At 38.0% G+C, this 20859-nt stretch overlaps 2 protein-coding genes across 2 annotated transcripts; both read right to left on the bottom strand.

Annotated features, from left to right (window-relative positions):
• Positions 1 to 3876: 3876 nt before the first annotated feature.
• On the bottom strand, positions 3877 to 4948 carry LOC122482642 (olfactory receptor 688-like). Its single transcript, XM_043578959.1, has one exon. The coding sequence runs from the start codon at positions 4946 to 4948 to the stop codon at positions 3983 to 3985; it is 966 nt and encodes a 321-aa protein (XP_043434894.1). The 3' UTR covers positions 3877 to 3982.
• A 13712-nt stretch (positions 4949 to 18660) lies between these two features.
• Positions 18661 to 19625, bottom strand: LOC122482641 (olfactory receptor 56B4-like). Its single transcript, XM_043578958.1, is given in 2 exon segments — positions 18661 to 18905; positions 18908 to 19625. Coding segments are annotated over 2 exon segments (963 nt in total).
• Positions 19626 to 20859: the final 1234 nt, after the last annotated feature.

Below are 20859 nucleotides of genomic sequence, written 5' to 3'. Positions count from 1 at the left end.
GTCAAGAGAGAATTCTTGAGACTTTGTAAGGTGCAATTTAGTAAGTTTATTTGAGTAGCAGGGGACAGGACCTGTGGGCAGAAAGAGCTGCACTTTTTGCTATGTGAACCTGGTGGTTATATGGTTAGTGCTTAAGGGAGAGGGGATGTACAGGGAGTATTAGATCATAAATGTCTTCCTCAAATTTCTACTTGTAAAAACTACTTCCACAAGATTTCTTAGGTGCTTATTGATGTGGAAAATATTGGGGTTTGGGACCGATGGCCAAGAAACAACACTTGAGTGTAAAAAAGTGGGCAGAAAGAGCTGCAGTGGGGTTGTGACTGGTAACTGATTATATACTTTCAAGTTGGGAGGGGGTTAGGGATAGCCTAAGTCGCTAAGGAATTTTGGAAGTAAGGTTTGGCAGACCTTGTGGGGGGCTAGCTAGTGTTATGCAAATGTCATTTATTATTGTTTAGTAGAAACTCAGTCATGAGACCCTTCAGATATATATCAGTGGGCCATATGCTTGGAGTATGATTGCCAATATATATCTTGGGGGGACAGAGATAAAGGAAGCTTCTAAAGGAATTTTTATATGTTACAGTAGACTTGTAGGATCCTAGGGGACGGGCTCGTTTGCCCGTAGCAAAGTGTCAACATGGAGGCAACTGAGCTCCTAGAAGAATGTCTGCTTGTTTCAAGGACTTGTCAATGAGCTGTAGGCAGTAAGGAAATTTAACTTTTCATTTGCCTTTGTTTCCCACTTCACTTATCATTCAGTTTGATATTAACTGTCTGTAAGATATGTTGGCACTCATGAGACCCTTTAAGGATGTAGCAACTAGCACATATTTAATCCTTATCAGAACTATGCAGGCTAGGGGCGCCTGGGTGGCGCAGTTGGTTAAGCGTCCGACTTCAGCCAGGTCACGATCTCGCGGTCCGTGAGTTCGAGCCCCGCGTCGGGCTCTGGGCTGACCGCTCGGAGCCTGGAGCCTGTTTCCGATTCTGTGTCTCCCTCTCTCTCTGCCCCTCCCCCATTCATGCTCTGTCTCTCTCTGTCCCAAAAATAAATAAACGTTGAAAAAAAAAAAAAAGAACTATGCAGGCTATAGGTCAGCCTTTTGGGCTACAGGTGAACATTTTTATGCTTCTATCCCTCATCAAGTTCACTGTTAAATCAGGTAAAAGCTCATGGTCCAATTCTGCCTTGTCTATAGATATAATAAAGACCTTCCTATCCAACTCAAAAGAAAGATGAGTCAGTTCTTTGAGTTTATTAAAACTAAGTTTCTCAGTCTTGGGCTTTGTGATTTTGTGATTTGTAAGGAATATATGTTTGGTTATTCAGATGACCAAAACATATTTTTCCTTTGTATTTGGTCTTATCCATGGTTCCTGTATCACAGCTTCTAAAATCCTTGGAGTTTCCTGTGATAAGAGAGATAAAGATGTCTTCTGTTATGTTAATCAGGTGACTTTTGGAAAGCCCTTAAGTAATCTAAAGATGGGAGCTGTTTGCCTGGAGAACCAACCATGTGATTAGAGAGTTGGAACTTTCAGTCTCACCCCTATTTCCCAAACTCTGGGGAGGGGGGAGGAACTGTGTGATCCCCATAAAAAAGGACTGGGTTCAGATCTCTACCCAGCTGGTGAACACATGGAGACACCTGGAGTGGGCATGGAAGCTCTATGCCCTTAACACATACCTTGCCCTCTGCATCTTGTCTGTCTAGTTATTTCTTACTTATATCTTTTTATAATAAAGTGGTGGTCTACTAAGTAAAATATTTCTCTGAGTTCTGTGAACTGCTGTAGCAAATTAATGGAACTTAGGGAAGAGGTCCTGGAAGCCTCTGATGTAGAGCCAGTCTGTCAGAAGTACAGGTAACATCTTGGACTTGTGACTGGTGTCTGAAACTCAAATAGGGGTCTTTAGAAACTCCAGTCTGTATTGTTGGTCAGGAATTGCAACTGGGCATCTGAAGCAGGGTGGGGAGGGTACTTTGATGCTATTCCCCAGTAGATAGTGTTAGAATTGAGTTGAATTCTCACACACACTATAGTGTGTTGCTAGGTGGTGTGTGTGTGTGTGTGTGTGTGTGTGAGAGAGAGAGAGAGAGAGAGAGAGAGAGAAACCCCTCCCCTCCAGCTCTATGTTGGAATTGGGTCTGGGAACTCTAGAAGAGACTTATAAGTTTATTGGCACAAGTTAGGTTTTTCTTTCCAAAGTCTGTCACGATGGCCATATGATTAGGTCAGGGGACTTTCTCAAACTTATTCACATGTTAGTTTGGAGCCAAAATTTCACCCTTGTTGGTCTATATTCTGGCATTAAAATAAATAAAAAATAATTTTACCAACTTTCTTCTCTCTCTGTCCACAAACTCATATCATTTCTCTTATGGGGACAGTTCTACTTTAGAGAACTTTGCTGACCTGTATATGCCAATGAACTGCAGCACCTCGCTGGGATTTTCTTAGTTCGTTAGGGAAGTTCAAGTAATGTTGAATGTTGAAAAAGAAACTCTTAGTTTTTAATGCAGATTTACTCAAGAGTTGTTAAAGAATTAGTTGTTAAAGAGTTGTTAAAGACTGGCACCACCCACGTGCCCCAGTCGGTTGAGCATCTGACCCTTGATTTTGGCTCAGGTCATGATCTCATGGTTCATGGGTTTGAGCCCTGTGTCCACCTGTGTTGAGAGCACAGAACCTGCTAGGGATTCTCTGTCTCTCTCTGCCCCTCCCCCACTCACACACTCACTCTTTCTCTCCTCTCTCTCTCTCAAAATAAATAAACTTAAACAAACAAACAAAAAAGAGTTGTCAAAGAGTTTGTAAAGTGACAAAATAATTCCTGTCAAATACTTGACTTAGATAACTAACAGAGTCCTTTAGAGTGACACTTTCTAGAGTGACTCTTTCTAGAACATTTAAAATATGCTGTATTTTCCATTAGACAGGAAAATTGCTGCCAATTTTATATATTTTTCAAATGTTTATTTCTGAGAGAGAGAGAGAGAGAGAGAGAGAGCAGGGGAGGGGTAGAGAGAAAGGGAAACAGAATCTGAAGCAGCCTCCAGTCTCTGAGCTGTCAGCACAGAGCCCAACGTGGGGCTCAAACCCACAAACCGCGAGATCATGACCTGAGCTGAAGTTGGATGCTTAACCGACTGAGCCACCCAGGCACCCCTGCTGCCAACTTTTTTTTTTTAATGTTTATTCATCTTTGAGAGAGAGACAGCACAAGCAGGGGAGGGAATAGAGAGAGGGAGACACAGAATCTGAAGCAGGCGCCAGACTCTGAGCTGTCAGCACAGAGCCAGACATGGGCTTGAGTTCACAGACCACAAGATCATGACCTGAGCTGAAGTCAGACACTTAACCGACTGAGCCACCCAAGTGTCCCAACTTGACCTACATTCTTATAACTGATAGGGATCCTATAGAGTGACTATAGAGGATTTAAAATGTGCTGTGTTTACTATTGGACAGGAAAATTGCTGCCACCTTTTAAACAGAATATTCTTTTATTAAAAGACAAGAGACTTATAATTTCACTTGGAGATCATTCCTTTTTATTGTCATCTTAATTTATGTTTTTAAAAGTTAGTAGCAAGGTTGAATAGAGAGAAAAGGGTAAGGGTTAAGAACAGAGACTCTGGAGCCTGAATGCTTGGGTTCTAACCTCACTCTGCAACGTCCTTCCCATTTGACCTTGGCCAAGTGTCTCAACTTTCTTGCCTCACCTGCAGAATGTGTAAAGGACAGTTGTACGTGTTTCATAGGGTTGTTGTGCAATTATATGAGTTAATATTTGAGAAATTCTTAGAACAGTGCCTGGCACATAGTATACACTTTACAAAACAGGTGAGTTAATTTGAATCGATATTGCTAGCAACTGGGAGACATGGAATTTTAACCCAGGGCTGTTGTGCTCCAAAGCCTGTGCTCTTTCTGCAATACCAGTTGTAAAATTCTGCCATCAAAAGTTGGCTCACTTCCTGGACACATTCTCACCCAAACCAAGCACCCTCTGGAAGCCCACTCTCAGCTCCTGGGTCCGGAGGGCATACACCATGGGGTTAAAGGCTGGGGGCATAACATTATGCAGCACGTTGAAGAGAACAGGGATGAAGGGGACCTTTCTTCCTGCCAGGTGGGTGACAGACAGCACAATAACGGCTGTATAGAAGAAGACAATGAGGATGAGATGGGAGCTGCAGGTACTCAGGGCCTTCGATGTTGCTTCAGCGGAGTTCAGCCTCAGCACGGAGCGAACAATCAAAGCATAGGAAGCAAAGACCAGACCCATGTCACCCCCAAGTGTAACCCATGCCAAGGCCAACTGGTATACTCTGTTAATAGTGACGTCATCACAGGCCAGACTAGTGACCCCCAAATTAGAGCACAGACAGTGGTCAATTTCATTTCTGGAGCAGTAGTGTCGCTGGGCAGCCAGTACAGGCAGTGGGATGGTCAACAGGCCATTCCTGAGCACCATGGACAGGGTGGCTTTGATCACAGAAGCTTCATTGACTATGGAGGAGTACTGAAGGGGGTAGCAAATGGCTACATATCTATCCACAGCCATGCAGAGGAAGATGCCTGACTCCATTCCCATGAAAGTATGGATAGCATAGATCTGAGCAAAGCACTCAGGGAGGCTGATGGCCTTGGCATCAAACCAGAGAATGGCCAGGATCTTGGGCATGATGGTGGTAGCCAGGCCAATGTCCACGATAGCCAAGATGCCAAGGAGCTGATACATGGGCTGGTGCAGGGAAGGCTCATGTTGGATGGTGATCAAGATGAGGATGTTGGCAATGAGAGCTAAGATGTAGAGCAGAGCCAGGGGCAGGGAGAGCCAGTGCTGCCACTCATGAATGCCTGGGAGCCCCACCAGGATGAACTCAGACACTTGAAGCCTTGAGCTATTGGTTATACTCAGGGTGGTATCCATATCATGGGATGTCTTCTTCTCAGCATCTGCCTATGGATTAAGAGAAAATAAGAATAGGCAGTAGTTAGTAATATTTTGAATAATATTCAAAAATAAATATTATATATATATATAGTGACACCCAAATTGTATAGATAGACATATAGATAGATAGATATAGATAGATAGAACAGCGGAAGAGCCAAAATAGATTCTAAGAAAATGATTTTAGCAGAATAAAAGTGAAGATTTACTGGCTTTGTTTTCTGGAAATTCTGGATAGATTTTTTCATGCGTCAGGGAATACAGACACAAACCAGAAGACTAGTACATTATAAAGATCCCAAAGTTAGAGGGCAGAGGTGTTTTCTCCATTGTTGGGGATTTTCAGGAGGAGACCAGGCAGCCACAGGGAGAATGCTGACCATGTTTTTATTTTAAACAGTGCCTGTAGTTGACAAAGAAGTTTTGACAAAAATCGTGTCATTTGATCTTCCCCAGACAGGGGTTGTTATTTACATATAGGGATATAGAGGTTGAATGATTTCACTAGGTAAGAGTCCTATATATTGAAAACACTAATAAGTGAGAAAATTTCAGCAAAATTTTAATCTCTGGCATGAAATCATAGCTAAAAGGTCAGTACTATGTAGGAATATCACTTGTTTCCTCCTCTGATTATGAAAGTGATGTTAAAGACATATATAAAGCTATATTTTAAAATCATCAATTTTATTAATAGAAGATCTAAGGAGACAAAATTACCACCATACTTCCCACCACTTCCAGATTTTTGTATGGTATAGGTTTAAAGCAGCAGGCATTTATGACACAGTTTAGACTGTTTGATTTGGGTAAGTTCACAGCTCATTTTTGATACTCAGTCCACCTCATTCTCTCATTCTCAATTTTGTCCACTCTTGAATCGTGTGGACTATCTCTCAGAGTTTGTATGAAAATGTGTACAGGCATTATGGTTTCAGAAGCCTTCAATACCTGACAATACCTGAAAATTCTTTTTCTTTTTTTTACCTTTATTTATGAATAATACCTTGCCTTGTTAAATATTTAGGTGTCAATATTTCCCTTCCAAATCTGTATCTGTGCTGTGTTTGATGGCATTAAGTATAAGATCAAGGTTCCATCCCTAACCACCTGTGTGAAGAATGAATGGCTGTGCCATTTATAATTATAATAAACATATAGTACCATGAAATTGATAAAGACAAATAAGAAAAAATAAAGCCATAAAACTTTTAGAAAACAAAAAAAAAGTTGAGAAAAATAATCATAAATCAAAATCCCAACAAACAAAGGTAATGGTTTTTAACATTTTAGAATATTTAATTTTCAGCATTTTTCTTTATTGAAAGAAAATCTTTTAAAAAAGTTTTTAATTTATTTTAGAGAGAAAAAGAGAGCATGAGTAGGGGAAAGGAGCAGAGGGAGAGAGAGAATATTAAGCAGACTCCATGCTGAGCATGGAGCCCAATGTGGGGCTGGATCCCACGATCCCAGGAGTCAGACACTCAACAGACTGAGCCACCCAGGTTCCCCTCAACTCTTGATTTCAGCTAGGTCATGACCCTAGGGTCATGGAATCCAGCCCTGCTGCAGGCTCCGTGCTGAGTGTAGAGCCTGCATAAGATTCTCCCTCTTTTAATAAGAATTTATGGGTGGTCTCCATAGGAATCTGTGAATTTTTTAAATTTATGTGGAAAAAACTTTTACATTATTCTGAGGAGATGTTTGGCTTTTATCAAATTCTCAAAACATTCAATTATTCAATCAAAACACAGTTACAGAAAACCATTCTTTACTCAAAATTTTGACCAAGATTCACTTCCCTATGATTTTTAATTTTTAATGCTTGACCTTCTGGTTTTTTTTTTGTTTACATTTATTTATTTTTGAGAGACAGAGAGAGACAGAGCACAAGTGGGGGAGGGGCAGAGATGGAAGGAGACACAGAATCCGAAGCAGGCTCCAGGCTCCACAGACTCCAGGCTCCGAGCTGTCAGCACAGAGAGCCCGATGTGGGATTCAAACTCACGAGCTGTGAGATCACGACCTCAGCCAAAGTCTGACGCTTAACCGACTGAGCCACCCAGGCACCCCCCTTCTAGTTTTGTGATGCAACTTATTTACATGGAATTAGTTTTGCTGTTAATGAGAGGTATGTAAATAAAGTGATTTTGCATAATTAAACAATGGCTTCTACATCTCTTGACAAGTGATTATTATGCCTCTTTTGTTGCATAGAAAGTTTTGTATGTATAAATTGTATCTGGGCACTCAAATGTTTTTATTTTTTTCTGATTAATTTTGTGCCAATATCAAACTGAGTTAAAAATTTTAGTTTTATAATAAATTTAATACAGAAGAGAAATATATTCCCTTATTATTTATTCTCTTAAAATTTAAAGGCCTTTTTATGTGTTTATTTTCCAGATTAAACTTAGAATTCCTGCATTGGTTTCTAAAATAACAATTTTGGTTGGGATCATGTTAAATTTGTGGCTTAATTTTGAAAAGCCAAAAGTTGACATACTATCAAGTTCTTACATTCAGCAAATGTGGATTCTTTCTGCCTTTGTTTATCTTTCAAATCTTTCACTCTTTAAAACATGGTTATTAAAATTTTTTATTTCTGCACTGTTCTTATGATTATTAGTATTTTGAGATATTCTGGACAAATATTTATCTTTCTTAGTGTTATTATATTGATCTTTGTTATTTCCTTTTGCATTCATTCAGTTTGCTAAACTTGTACTAGTTTTACACATTTTGTGAGTTTTTTTTTCTTCTATTACCTCAACAAATTAATGGCTGCTGGTAAACTAAACATTTTAGGTTTATTATTTTATAAATTGCAATTTTATTTGTTTTGTCATTTCTGTCTTGTGTATCATCATTTGCTAAACTATTATACATTTTTAAATTTTACCACTGATTCTCTTTTTCTGATTTTCTAAGTAGAACAAAAAGTTGCTTGCAGGGGTGTCTGCAACTTTGGTGGTAAAGCATGCAACTCTTGGTATCGGGTTTGTAAATTCAAGCCACATATTGAGTGTAGAGATTATGTAAAAATAAAATCTTGAAGGGGTGCCTGGGTGGCTCAGTCAGTTAAACATCCACTTCTTGATTTCAGCTCAGGTCATGATCTCATGGTTGTGAGTTTGAGTCCCATACTGGGCTCTGTATTGACAGTGCTGAGCCTGCTTGGGATTCTCTCCCTCTCTCTCTGCCCTTCTCTGCTCATGCTGTGTCTCTCTATCTCTCAAAATAAATAAATCAACTTTAAAAAATCTTAAATAAAAAAGAAGCACAACAAATAACTTAAAAATTACTTGCAAACAATGCTATTTTCTCTCTTTACAAATATAAATATATATTAATCTGTTTCATATCTCAGTGAAATGGTTGGAAATTCATGATCAATGTAAATTAAGTATGATTAGTTAAGTAAATTAAGTATGATTAAGTAAATAAAGTATGATTAAATTAAGTAAATTAAGTATGATTGTTTAGTGTTTTGTTCTAGGAATCTTAGATATAGAATTTATTATTCTAGACTCCTTGGTTTATCATTGACTTACTAACAGTCTTGGAACTCAGCCTCATTTCTCTGCTGTTTCCTAATCACAGAACTTGGTTTCTACAAAAGTGAGAAGACTGAGAGAAGGGAGGTAGTAGAGGTGAAGAATCAAATATGGAAAGCCATAGAAGGCAAGGATAAGGTATATATTTATTAATCAAATTCAGAGAGGAGGATAGAACTGCAGGAAGTTGGAAAACATCTATCCCCTCACCTCTCAGGATGCAGGTCATTGACTGGTTTATGTACTACTTCAGGAAGGTCTTTGAAGAGGCTCTCAGGCTGTAATGCCTTCTATGGATGCTTCTGCTCTCTGAGCTTCAGCTGTCTGTGCTCAGCCTTTTGTTGTTCAGAACAAATTCTTGTCGTTGCTTGCCACTCCTGGAGTCTGTGGTTTTTGTATAAATTAGATCGGTGAGATGCCTGATCCTGGTGTGGTACTCTTTAGTCCCTCCCTACTTTATAGCAAGCATCCTCCAGGGTCTTTTTTTTTTTTTTTTTTTTTTTTTTTTTTTTGCATTGCAATGGGAATACAACCCAAGTACTCTTAGTGGTTAGTCACATAATGTTGGGTCCATTCAACTCTAGTCCCAGGGCAGCCCACCAGATGGACGGCTTTTCACTCCAGGATCCTCACAGAGTAATTCAGTTTTGTCTGATGAATAGTGCTTCTCATTGTGGGAAGGTTTTGAAATCTCCCTATCTCAAAATATGTCTTTACTCCATATCTTTTCCAGAGATTGCCTCTATCTATTCCTGCATCACAAATATTGGAAGTAACCTCTTTTATGTTGCTTTCTTATCCTTGCCTCTTATAGATTTCTTGTCTCACTGCAATTTAACCTTTGTTTCAACATCAAATAGACGTTGCTCTTTCTAATGATCTCAATTGCCAAAAATATTGGATTTTTTTTAGAAGTAATCTTACCTGGGGGGTGCCTGACTGGCTCAGTTGGTTAAGCATCTGACTCTTGATTTTGGCTCAGGTCATGATCTCATGGTTTATGGGATTGAGCTCTGTGTTGGGCTCTGCACTGACAGTGTGGAGGCTGCTTCAGATTCTCCCCGCCCCCCCCCCCCCCCCCCGCTCATGCTCTCTCTCTCTTTCTCCTTCAAAAATAAATAAACTTTAAAAATATATATTTAAAAAAAGATGTAATCTTACCTGAACACTTCCTGGTATTTGTCTGTGTTGATCAGTTCCTTTTCCTAAGACCACTTGCCTCTCTTGTCTTTCATGACATCAAAATTTTAGTGTTAATTAAGTTGGATAAAAGAATGCTATTGAATTTGTATTCAGATCAAATGTTCCTTAATGAGAGATGCATTCTCTGATCATCTTACCTAAAATAGCAGTCCCTGGCCCTATAATTCTCTATTTTATCGATCTGTATGCCCGATGTTACATGTCATATTATGACGTCATTTGTTTTTCTTTTCTTTTTCACATTAAAATGTAAGCTCCCCCAAAGCATGCTTTTTATAATTTTTGTTCATTGCTCTATCCCCAGCACCTAGACCAATTCCTGGCACATAGTAGGTATTTTATGAATATTTGTCAAATAAATGAATGAATATTGAGAAGAGTGAATAAAGAAGCAGTCTAGAGGAATTTCAAAGTGTGATGCTTTTGTTCATATGCAGTGACATTTTACTCTTTTCTGTATTCTGTCTACATATACTATCATTGAATAAAACTTTAATTTTATCTTAATTTTCTTAAATTAGCTTTAGAAACACCCATTTACTTCTTTGTTACTTAAAGACTGTCAGATTCTAATAGTCAAAAATTACTAGAGGGGCGCCTGGGTGGCGCAGTCGGTTAGGCGTCCGACTTCAGCCAGGTCACGATCTCGCGGTCCGTGAGTTCGAGCCCCGCGTCGGGCTCTGGGTTGATGGCTCAGAGCCTGGAGCCTGTTTCCGATTCTGTGTCTCCCTCTCTCTCTGCCCCTCCCCCGTTCATGCTCTGTCTCTCTCTGTCCCAAAAATAAATAAACGTTGAAAAAAAAAATTAAAAAAAAATTACTAGAAACACAGTAAAATTGCAATGGAATGGAATCAATATATATTTTTTAGATTTTTATTTTAATTCCAGTTAGTTAACATACAGTGTTATATTAATTTCAGGTGTACAATATAGTCATTCAACACTTCCATACATTGCCTTGTGTTCATTAAGATAAGTACACTCCTTAATCTCCATTACCTATTTAACCCATCCCCAGCACAACCCCCCCTGCCCCCCACTCTGGTAGTTATCAGTTTATTCTCAGTAATTAAGAGTCTGTTTCTTGAATTCTATCTCTCCCACCCTCCTTCCCTCTCTTATTTTTCCCCTTTGTTGTTTCTTTTGTTTCTTAAATTCCACATGAGTGAAATTCTATGGTATTTATCTTTCTCAGCTGACTTACTTTGCTTAGCATTCTACTCTCTAGCTCTATCCATGTCATTGCAAATGGCAAGATTTCATTTTTTATGGCTGAATAATATTCCATATTATATATATATATACACCACATCTTCTATATCAGTTCATCAGTCTGTGGACATTTGGGTTCTTTCCATAATTTGGCTATTGTTGATAGTGCTGCTATAAGCATAGTATGTATACCTTTGAATTAGTGTTCTTATATTCTTTGGATAAATAGCTAGTAGTGAAATTGATAGATTGTATGGTAGTTCTATTTTTAACTTTTTGAGGAACCTCCATACTATTTTCCAAAGTGGCTGCATCAGTTTTCACTTCTACCAACAGTTGAAGAGGGTTCCCCTGTCTCTGAATCCTCACCAACACCTGTTGTTTCTTGTGTTTTGATTTTAGCCATTCTAGCCAAAGTGAGGTGATATTTCATTGTAGTTTTGATTTGTATTTCCCTGATGATGACTGATGTTGAGGATCTTTTCATGTGTCTGTTGGCCATCTGTATGTCTTTGGAGAAATGTCTGTTCATGCCATCTGCCCTTTTTAAAATTGGATTTTTTTTGGGGGGGTGTGTTGAGTTTTGTAAGTTTTTTTTTAAATATATTTCGGCTACTAATCCTTTATTGAATATTTCATTTGAAAATATCTTCTTCCATTCTGTTGGTTGCCTTTTAGTTTTGTCGGTAGTTTCCTTTGCTGTGCAGAAAGCATCTTTTGAGTAGTCTCAAAAGTTTATTTTTGCTTTTGTTTATTCTCCTTGCCTCAGGAGATCTATCTAGAAAGAAGTTGCTATGACCTATGTCAAAGAAGTTAGTGCTTGTGTTCTTTTATAGGACTTTTATGGTTTCAGGTCTCAAATTTAGGTTTTTAAACCATTTGAATTTATTTTTGTGTATGGTGTAAAAAGGTGGTCCAGATTCATTCTTTTGCATGTTGCTGTCCAATTTTGGAATAGAATCAATATTTTGATCAATGTGTGAAATTAATTTTTTTTTTGCTACAACCAAAGATACCTAATATTTCTGCAATTTTGTTTAATAGAATATTATTGTGTTTGGGTTTTGTAATATGTTGCAAAGTGAGGTTTAGCTTGCTAATAAGATATACTGAGTCATAAATTATTATTGTCAAGCTGTAGCCAAAGAAAGTCACAGATTTATCAGAACATTAGGGAAATTTGCTTCTTTGCTTCTTGATTGTAAATAAGCAAGAGAAGTAACAGTTCTGGTAGAACAGCAATTATTTATGTTCGTAACTTTGCTAACAATTCATTTATATACTGATAAAAAATTTGATGTCACAACCAAGAAGGACTTGGGAATAACAATGTGTTGTTCAGGACCTTGTGGGAAATGCTATGGCGAGAAATGGTGTAGATTTTCAAAGGAACAACATTGATAAACATTTCACAGCATTAAATCTCTATACTGAAATCACAAGGTATTTCAGAAAATCTACAAATATCTAAAATAACCTTCACCAATAGAATATCGGTTGCTCTGGGAAAGATTGTTATCTGGTAATTTTCACCAATGAACTTGCCCAAAGGAAGGTAAGTCTGCTCAGTGGGTTTCTTCACAGTATCAGAGAAACTAAATAATAATGACAGTATAATGGGATGGAATTATTCTTATTTTCCATCATAGACAATGAATTGGCAATGTGGCCTGAATGGATCTTTGATGGCAGAATAATAAGAGGAATCTCAGTATGGCATCCAAAATTATGAAACACTATGAACGTAGAAAAAGAGAATGCAAAGGGGGCATATTAAGACTCATTAGCAAAACCCTTTTGTGAACTTAGAATTGGCCTAGCATCCAACAAGGAGGTGAGTTTTTAAATTTTTTATTTTTTTTATTTTAGAGAGCTAAAGAGAGAGAGAGAAAGAGAGAGAGCAAGTGGGGGAGAAAGGCAGAGAGAGAGAGAGAATCTTTAATTAATTAATTAATTATTTTAACATCCAAGTTAGCATATAGTGCAACAATGATTTCAGGAATAGATTCAGATTCCTTAATTCCCCTTACCCATTTAGCCTATCCCCCTGCCACAACCCCTCCAGTAACCCTGTTTGTTTTCCATATTTAAGAATCTCTTGTGTTTTGCCCCCCTCCCTGTTTTTATTGTATTTTTGCTTCCCTTCCCTTGTGTTTATCTGTTCTGTGTCTTAAAGTCCTCATATGAATGAAGTCATATGATATTTGTCTTTCTCTGACTAATTTTGCTTACTGTAACAACCTCTAGTTCCATCCATGTAGTTGCAAATGGCAAAATTTCATTCTTTTTGTTTGCTGAGTAATACTCCATTGTATATATATACCACATCTTCTTTATTCATTCATCCATTGATGGACACTTGGGCTCTTTCCATACTTTGGCTATTGTCGATAGTGCTGCTATAAACGTTGGGGTGCATGTGCCGCTTCGAAACAGCACACCTGTATCCCTTGGATAAATATCTAGTAGTGCAATTGCTGGGTCGTAGGGTAGTTCTATTTTTAGTTTTTTGAGGAGTCTCCATACTGTTTCCCAGAGTGACTGTACCAGTTTGCATTCCCACCAGCAGCGCAAAAGAGATCCTCTTTCTTTGCATCCTCACCAACATCTGTTGTTGCCTGAGTTGTTAATGTTAACCATTCAATTGACAGGTGTGAGGTGGTATCTCATTGTGGTTTTGATTTGTATTTCCCTGATGAGGAGTGATGTTGAACATTTTTTCATGTGTCTGTCAGCCATCTGATGTCTTTGGAAAGTGTCTATTCATGTCTCTTGGCCATTTCTTCACTGGATTAGTTGTTTTTGGGTGTTGAGTTTGATAAGTTCTTTATAGATTTTGGATACTAACCCTATATCTGTTATGTCATTTGTAAATATCTTCTCCCATTCTGTCAGTTGCCTTTTAGTTTTGCTGATTGTTTCCTTTGCTGTGCAGAAGATTTTTATTTTGATGAGGTCGCAATTGTCCATTTTTGCTTTTGTTTCCTTTGCCTCTGGAGACGTGTTGAGTAAGAAGTTTCTGTGGCTGAGGCTACAACTGTTGCTGTGAACAGTTATAGTAATTAGAACTGTAGTAACTTTAAATATTTTCTGTTTGCTTTTCATATGCAAACTTTTATTTTTGCATGTGAACCCTTCTCTTTTTTATGTACAAGTTATTGGAAGTTAACTTTACAGTTTAGTGTTTAGGTAACAGAATATTTGATTGGACTCTGACTGAATTTGAAGAATATGGTATTGTATCCAGCAGTGTATACAATGACTCTTGGGATTGTGCATCTTGTTATTTTGGGGAAAAGGTGAGAACTTCTTTATATGTGGAATAGTTGTATCTTTTAAAATAGAAGTATTAAATTGTTTTCTTGTTGTATGGGAGTTCAAACGTGTGTAAAATGGTGCATGTGGAAGATGAGTAGTCAAAGGTATGAACTATGCTGTTAATCAGTTTATTGTGACTAAGTTACAAACCATTCTCTTTGGCCAGCTCTGTGAAAATGGATCAGTGTTCTTTAAATAATATGCCTTTGTCCACTGTAATGATGCCAAACTTTGGCAGTAGAGGGCACTGGAGAGACATCGTAAGAAGAAAGGTTTTTTTGTTTGTCTTTAGGTGAGGTGAAATTCAAATTAAGATTCAGTATTTAAACCAGTTTAAAGTATATAATTCAGTGGCTTCCAGTACACTCACAATACTTTTGTATTGCAATTACTACTTCTAATTACAGAAATTTTCACCATTCTCAAAAGAAACCCTTTTGTAAACAGTTGTTTCCAATTTTCCTGTTCCTTTAGTCCATGGTAATCACTTATCTGCTTTCTGTCTATAGATTTGCCTATTTTAGATATTTATTACAAATGGAATCATATAATATGTGTCTTTTTCTGTCTGACTTTTTTTCATCTAGCCTAATGTTTTCAAGGTTCACCCATGTTGTAGCATATACCAGTACTTCTTTTCTTTTTCTGGCTGGATAATTTTCCATTCTATGGGTACACCACATTTTCTTTTCTTTTTTTTTTTTTTACTGCATTCATCAGTTCATGTACCTTTATGTTATTTTTGTTTTTTGGCAATTATGACTAATGTTGCTATAAACGTTCAGGTACAAATTTTTGTACCTGTTTTCAGTTCTGTTGGGTATTTACCTAAGAGGAGAATTGCTGGGTAATGTGGTACAATCACTCAAAGAGCTGCCAGACTGTTTTCTAAAATGGCTGCACCAGCTTGTATCCCCACCAGCAGTATTTTTCTCCATAACTTCACCGACACTTACCATCTGTATTTTTAATTATAACATCCTAGTGGGTGTGAAGTGATATCTCATTGTGGTTTTGATTTGTACAATAATGAAGACACAGCTAATGTTGTTTTGAAAAGACAGATCCAAATTAAATTATAAACCAGATGTGAAAATAAATGTGCTAGAAAAGACAATAGGCAATTGAAAATAAAATAGTGTGATGGTATTAAAATCATATAAGGCAAAGCAAATGAGTAAATATAACACACATGGCAAAGAGGAAGAATTTATAAAGATAAAACAGAAAGCACATCCCTTTTTATACTCATGGCACATAGAGTGGAGAGAATAATTAACTGCTCTTATCTTTCTGTTGTGTCAGAGTTTTTGCTGAAACTCCAGGTTGGATGTTAGATGTTTACATATTTTCAAAAGGACTGAGAGACACATCCCCACAGAGCTGTTGAGAGTGGTCTACACTTTGGGCTCCTCCACATAGACTCATGCTGTGTGTTTTGAATGAATGAATAAATTAAAATATACGTGAATGAAAGTTTAGAGCTAGATTTTAGGATGGCTAATATTGCTATTTACCAGCTGATGAACTTGTATAATCATTCAACCTGAGCAACTATTTCTTTGTGAAAAAGTACTAATGCAGTACTAAAGCAGTAATGCTTCCTAACTAAGAAGGCTGCTATGAAGACTGCATGAAATTAGTTGATTAGTTGGGAAAGTGTTCTGCAAACTGTACAAAACTCTTGAAGGTTAGATGTTGTTATTATCCTGCTCCTTTGGACTAGAAACAATGGATGTTGGGTTAAGTTCAAGCCCTATTCTATAACTGTCTCTCCCATACCTTTTCTTATTGGAGGATTGCCTCAATCTAAATCAGTGGTCATTGTCCATCAAGGGTGAAGTAATAGCTGCTTTTGGAGAAAGTTTATAGTCCCCGTTCTTGGGTGAGTTTCCGAGCATTACTCTTAGGATGGTCCCACATTATGGATTAACTTCCTGCAGGTCTGCTCTGCTGCCCAGCAGTCACTTCCCTGGTGGGATGAGCTCATGGTATTGCTTCAGTCCTGGGCTGTCTTCTGAGAGCTTGTTCTCCAAAGTGGACTCATGAAAACTTTCTGAAGTCATTCTTTGTACCATGGTCTGGTATATTTGATACATAGTTTGGCAGACCATGTTATACTACTGATCAATCACATACATCATGAATCAAGTATTAAGTGTACACTGTGTGCAAAGTTCTGTACTAGGCTTGGAGAAGGTAAAAAATGAACATGGATCAACATTCTTGTACTCAAAAGTATGCGTATTTGTTAGATGTGCAATCGGTAAAATTTCATTTCGATTTAATTAATTGGTTATTTGGAGCTACTTTTCTAAGGTATTTTCTTTTTTTTTATTTAAAAAAAATTTTTCTTTTCAACGTTTATTTATTTTTGGGACAGAGAGAGACAGAGCATGAACGGGCGAGGGGCAGAGAGAGAGGGAGACACAGAATCGGAAACAGGCTCCAGGCTCTGAGCCATCAACCCAGAGCCCGACGCGGGGCTCGAACTCACGGACCACGAGATCGTGACCTGGCTGAAGTCAGACGCTTAACTGAATGCGCCACCCAGGCGCCCCTCTAAGGTATTTTCTAGGACAATTTTCTTTCTTTCTTTCTTTCTTTCTTTCTTTCTTTCTTTCTTTCTTTCTTTCTTTCTTTCTTTCTTTCTTTCTAGAAGAAGGTTTTACCACATAATTAGATCAGTTTTTACATGTGCATATCACATCTCAAAGCCTGTTTTCTTTATTATCTCTTTTGCTTCGCATGGTATGCTGTGACTTAGTTCAGCAAAATGCTCTGATTGTCACTACTTTTAACTTGAAGAATTGAAGCAGAGGGAGATTTCATAAGTTGCTCAAAGTCATATAGAAATTCTGAAACAGAACAAGAGTAAGAGGGAGAAGACTGCAAAAGTTGTGCGATCACACTTGCAAGGAGTAGAATCCCAGCTCCCCCACTTGAAAATTGTGCTGATGGGGCATGCTCTGTAACCTCCAGGGCCCTAGATCCCTTAGCTATACGTTAGGAATAATACTGTATGCACCTCACAGGGTTATTGTGAGTATTAAATCAGATTGTGTGTGTGTTTTCTGGCTTATGAGAAGTACTTAGCACGTTAACCATTAATTAATTTATTATTATTATTGAAATTCTCTGCTACAAAAATGAAACTTTTCTCTTTTTATTTTATTTTTTTTATTAAAAAAATTTTTTTAACGTTTATTTATTTTTGAGACAGAGAGAGATAGAGCATGAACGGGGGAGGGCAGAGAGAGAGGGAGACACAGAATCAGAAGCAGGCTCCAGGCTCCGAGCCATCAGCCCAGAGCCCGTCAGGGGGCTCGAACTCACAGACTGCGAGATCGTGACCTGAGCTGAAGTCAGACACTTAACCGACTAAGCCACCCAGGCGCCCCTTCTCTGTCTTTTTAGAATAAACATTTATTTTCTTTTTCTTATTATGAAAATGACATGAAAAACAAATATGTACAAGTTAGAGTAAATTCGCATAAACAATTTTTTTTTTCAACGTTTTTTATTTATTTTTGAGACAGAGAGAGACAGAGCATGAACGGGGGAGGGGCAGAGAGAGAGGGAGACACAGAATCGGAAACAGGCTCCAGGCTCTGAGCCATCAGCCCAGAGCCTGACGCGGGGCTCGAACTCATGGACCGCGAGATCGTGACCTGGCTGAAGTCGGACGCTTAACCGACTGCGCCACCCAGGCGCCCCGCATAAACAGTTTTAAAGTCTTCATTTTTTACTACTATTAACATTAACTTTTTTATGAATACATTTTTGCTTACATTTAGACTATTTTTTAATTTATTTTAGATAAAGAGACAGAGTGAGAGAGCATGAGATGGGGAGAGGGGCAGAGGGAGAGAGAGAAGGAATCTCAAGCAGGCTCCATGCGCAGTGCAGAGCCTGATGCAAGGCTCGATTCAATGACCCTGGGATCATGACCTGAGGCGAAATCAACAGTTGGATGCTCAACTGACTGAGCAACCCAGGTGCCCCAATTTAGAATATTCCTTTTAGATATTTTTCTAAAAATAGAATTACTAGATGAAAGAATATTAACATTTACAAACACTCCAGTAAATTTTGTCAAATTGCTTTTTGGTACATTTGGGCCAATTTACAGTCCTACCAGCTGTGTATGAGTATCAATCTCAGAATTGCATCAGTGGTCAGCAACATTTCACTTTTCTGTTCTTACTTATTTTATAGTAAAAGGAAATTTCATTGTGATTTTCATATGTATATTTTGATCTGTGAGACTGACAGTTTTCATGATTTTATTGGCTACTTTTTTCCTAGTGAGAGATAAAGGCACATCACAACCCAGGTCTATCAACAGCTTAAACCTCTATCCTTTCTTCACACCTTAGTGGCCTTCTAAAGCTGGAGTTACTTAGTGGACATATCTTCACTCAGTCCAAGCAGTCTCTGGAAGCCCAGTCTGAGCTCTTCCATCCTGAGTGCATAAACCATGGGATTGAGTGCAGGGGGGATGACATTGTGCAGTACATTAAGGAGCACAGGGATTAGGGGCATATTTTTCTCTGCACGGTATGTGACAGACAGCACAGTGATACCTGTATAGAAGAAGAGGATGAGAATGAGGTGGGAGCTACAGGTCCCCAGAGCTTTGATATTGCTTCTGGTGAGTTCAACCTCAGCACAGAGTGAAGGATTAACATGTAGGAAGAAAAAACCAGAGCCCTATCACTCCCAATCAGGATCCATGCTAAGATCAGTTGGTAAAATTTGTTCACAGTGATGTCATTACAGGCTAGACTGGTGACCCCCAAATTAGAGCACAGGCAGTGGTCAATTTCATTCTTGGAGCAATAGTGTCTCTGGGCAGACAGTATTGGAACTGGGATAGTAAACAGTCCATTCCTGAGCACCATGAATCCTGTGGCTTTGACCACAAAAGTGTCAGTGAGTATAGACAGGTATCGAAGGGGGTGACAGATGGCTATATATCTGTCCAATGCCATGCAGAGGAAGATACCAGATTCCACGAAGAAGAAACAGTGGATGGCATAGATCTGAGCAAAACACTCAGGGAGGCTGATGGCCTTGGCATCAAACCAGAAGGTAGCCAGGATCTTGGGCATGATGGTGGTGGCCAGGCCCATGTCCACAACAACCAGTATGCCCAGAAAATGGTACATAGGCACATGCAGCGTGGCCTCATGTTGGATGGTGATCATGATGAGGAGATTAGCACAAAGAGCTAAGAAGTAGAGCAGAGCCATGGGCAGGGAGAGCCAGTGCTGCCACCCATGAATGCCTGGGAGCCCCATCAAGGTGAAGTGGGAAATCTGGAGGCTGGAACTGTTGGTAACACTGGTGGGAGTATCCATAGCACAGGTGCCCCATTTGCAGTGTCTGTCCATAAAACTGAAATGGCAGGAAGATTGCATTTGAGAATTTAGCTCAGGGTCCTGATAATAGAGACTCCCCCCAAATGACCCAGTTTCTTTTATGTGTGCATAACCCTCCACCTTTTTTGGCTCCTGGAAATATTACACAGAGGAGCACTAAAACAAGTCAAAATTTATTCTAAAGGTAAAGTTGGAATTAGCCATTTATTATTACCACTCGTGTTTCTAATAAGTATGTTCAAATACATATGTATCAAGAATAATCTTATTGCTAACAGATAACAAATACTAATATTTGATTTATTTCCATTATTTCCATTTTATAATTATATTTGTATTTCCAGTTTACATAATTATATGGAAATAATGTTGTATCCTGCCTTTGTGTTTCAGTAGTGTGTTCTAGGACATAAAATAGGAACTCAGTAACAAATTATGACATGGATAAATAAATAAACCAAAACTTTCCAGATCATTAAAAGCAATATGGAATCTTATATTTCTGTATTTGGCTGTTCCATAATTTACTCACCACTATTTTACTTTTCAGATTGTTTCCTTTGAGTAGGATTTTTTAAATGATACAAAAGTGATACATACAAAGAACATCTTAAAATACTCTTTTTAGTAATATTTTGATTTTAACTGTCATACATGTAGATTGTTCAAATTCAAATAAAATTAAAAAAATATAAACAATGGTTACTAAGACTTCTGTGCTTAGGACTCCCAAATTTCTTCCTTTTCACCAGAGGCAGCCAGTAACCCAGTTGCTTAGGAATCCTTCCAGAGATAGTTTTTGCATGAACAAGAATATATGTATATGTTTTCTCATAAAAGACAAAAGCAAATGTTAGCATACTAATCATATCCTTTATCCTTTGTTTCCTTTCCTTTTCTTTCTTAACTTAATTATCTTCGAGACTGTTCCCTATCACAAACTAGATATGCCACATTGCTAAGTGAATGATATTCTACCACATGGATATCTGATAATTTAATAAGAACTTCTGATTCAATTTGTTTCTAGTATTTTGCTACTGTAAAAAACATGTACTAAGTGTACTTGTTCATATATCTTTATGCATAAGTTTATAGGATAATTTCTAAGAATGAATTGCAGAGTGAAATGGAAAAAGATAAGAGATTGATTAAAATGCCAAATTGTCTTTCTTTTTTTTTGTTTTAACTTTATTTTTTAAAATTTACATCC

This window comes from Prionailurus bengalensis, chromosome D1, assembly GCF_016509475.1.
Source record: "Prionailurus bengalensis isolate Pbe53 chromosome D1, Fcat_Pben_1.1_paternal_pri, whole genome shotgun sequence".
Lineage (NCBI taxonomy): Eukaryota > Metazoa > Chordata > Mammalia > Carnivora > Felidae > Prionailurus > Prionailurus bengalensis.
Note: the sequence above shows the minus strand (reverse complement) of the source record. Positions and strands in the feature narration are given on the sequence as shown.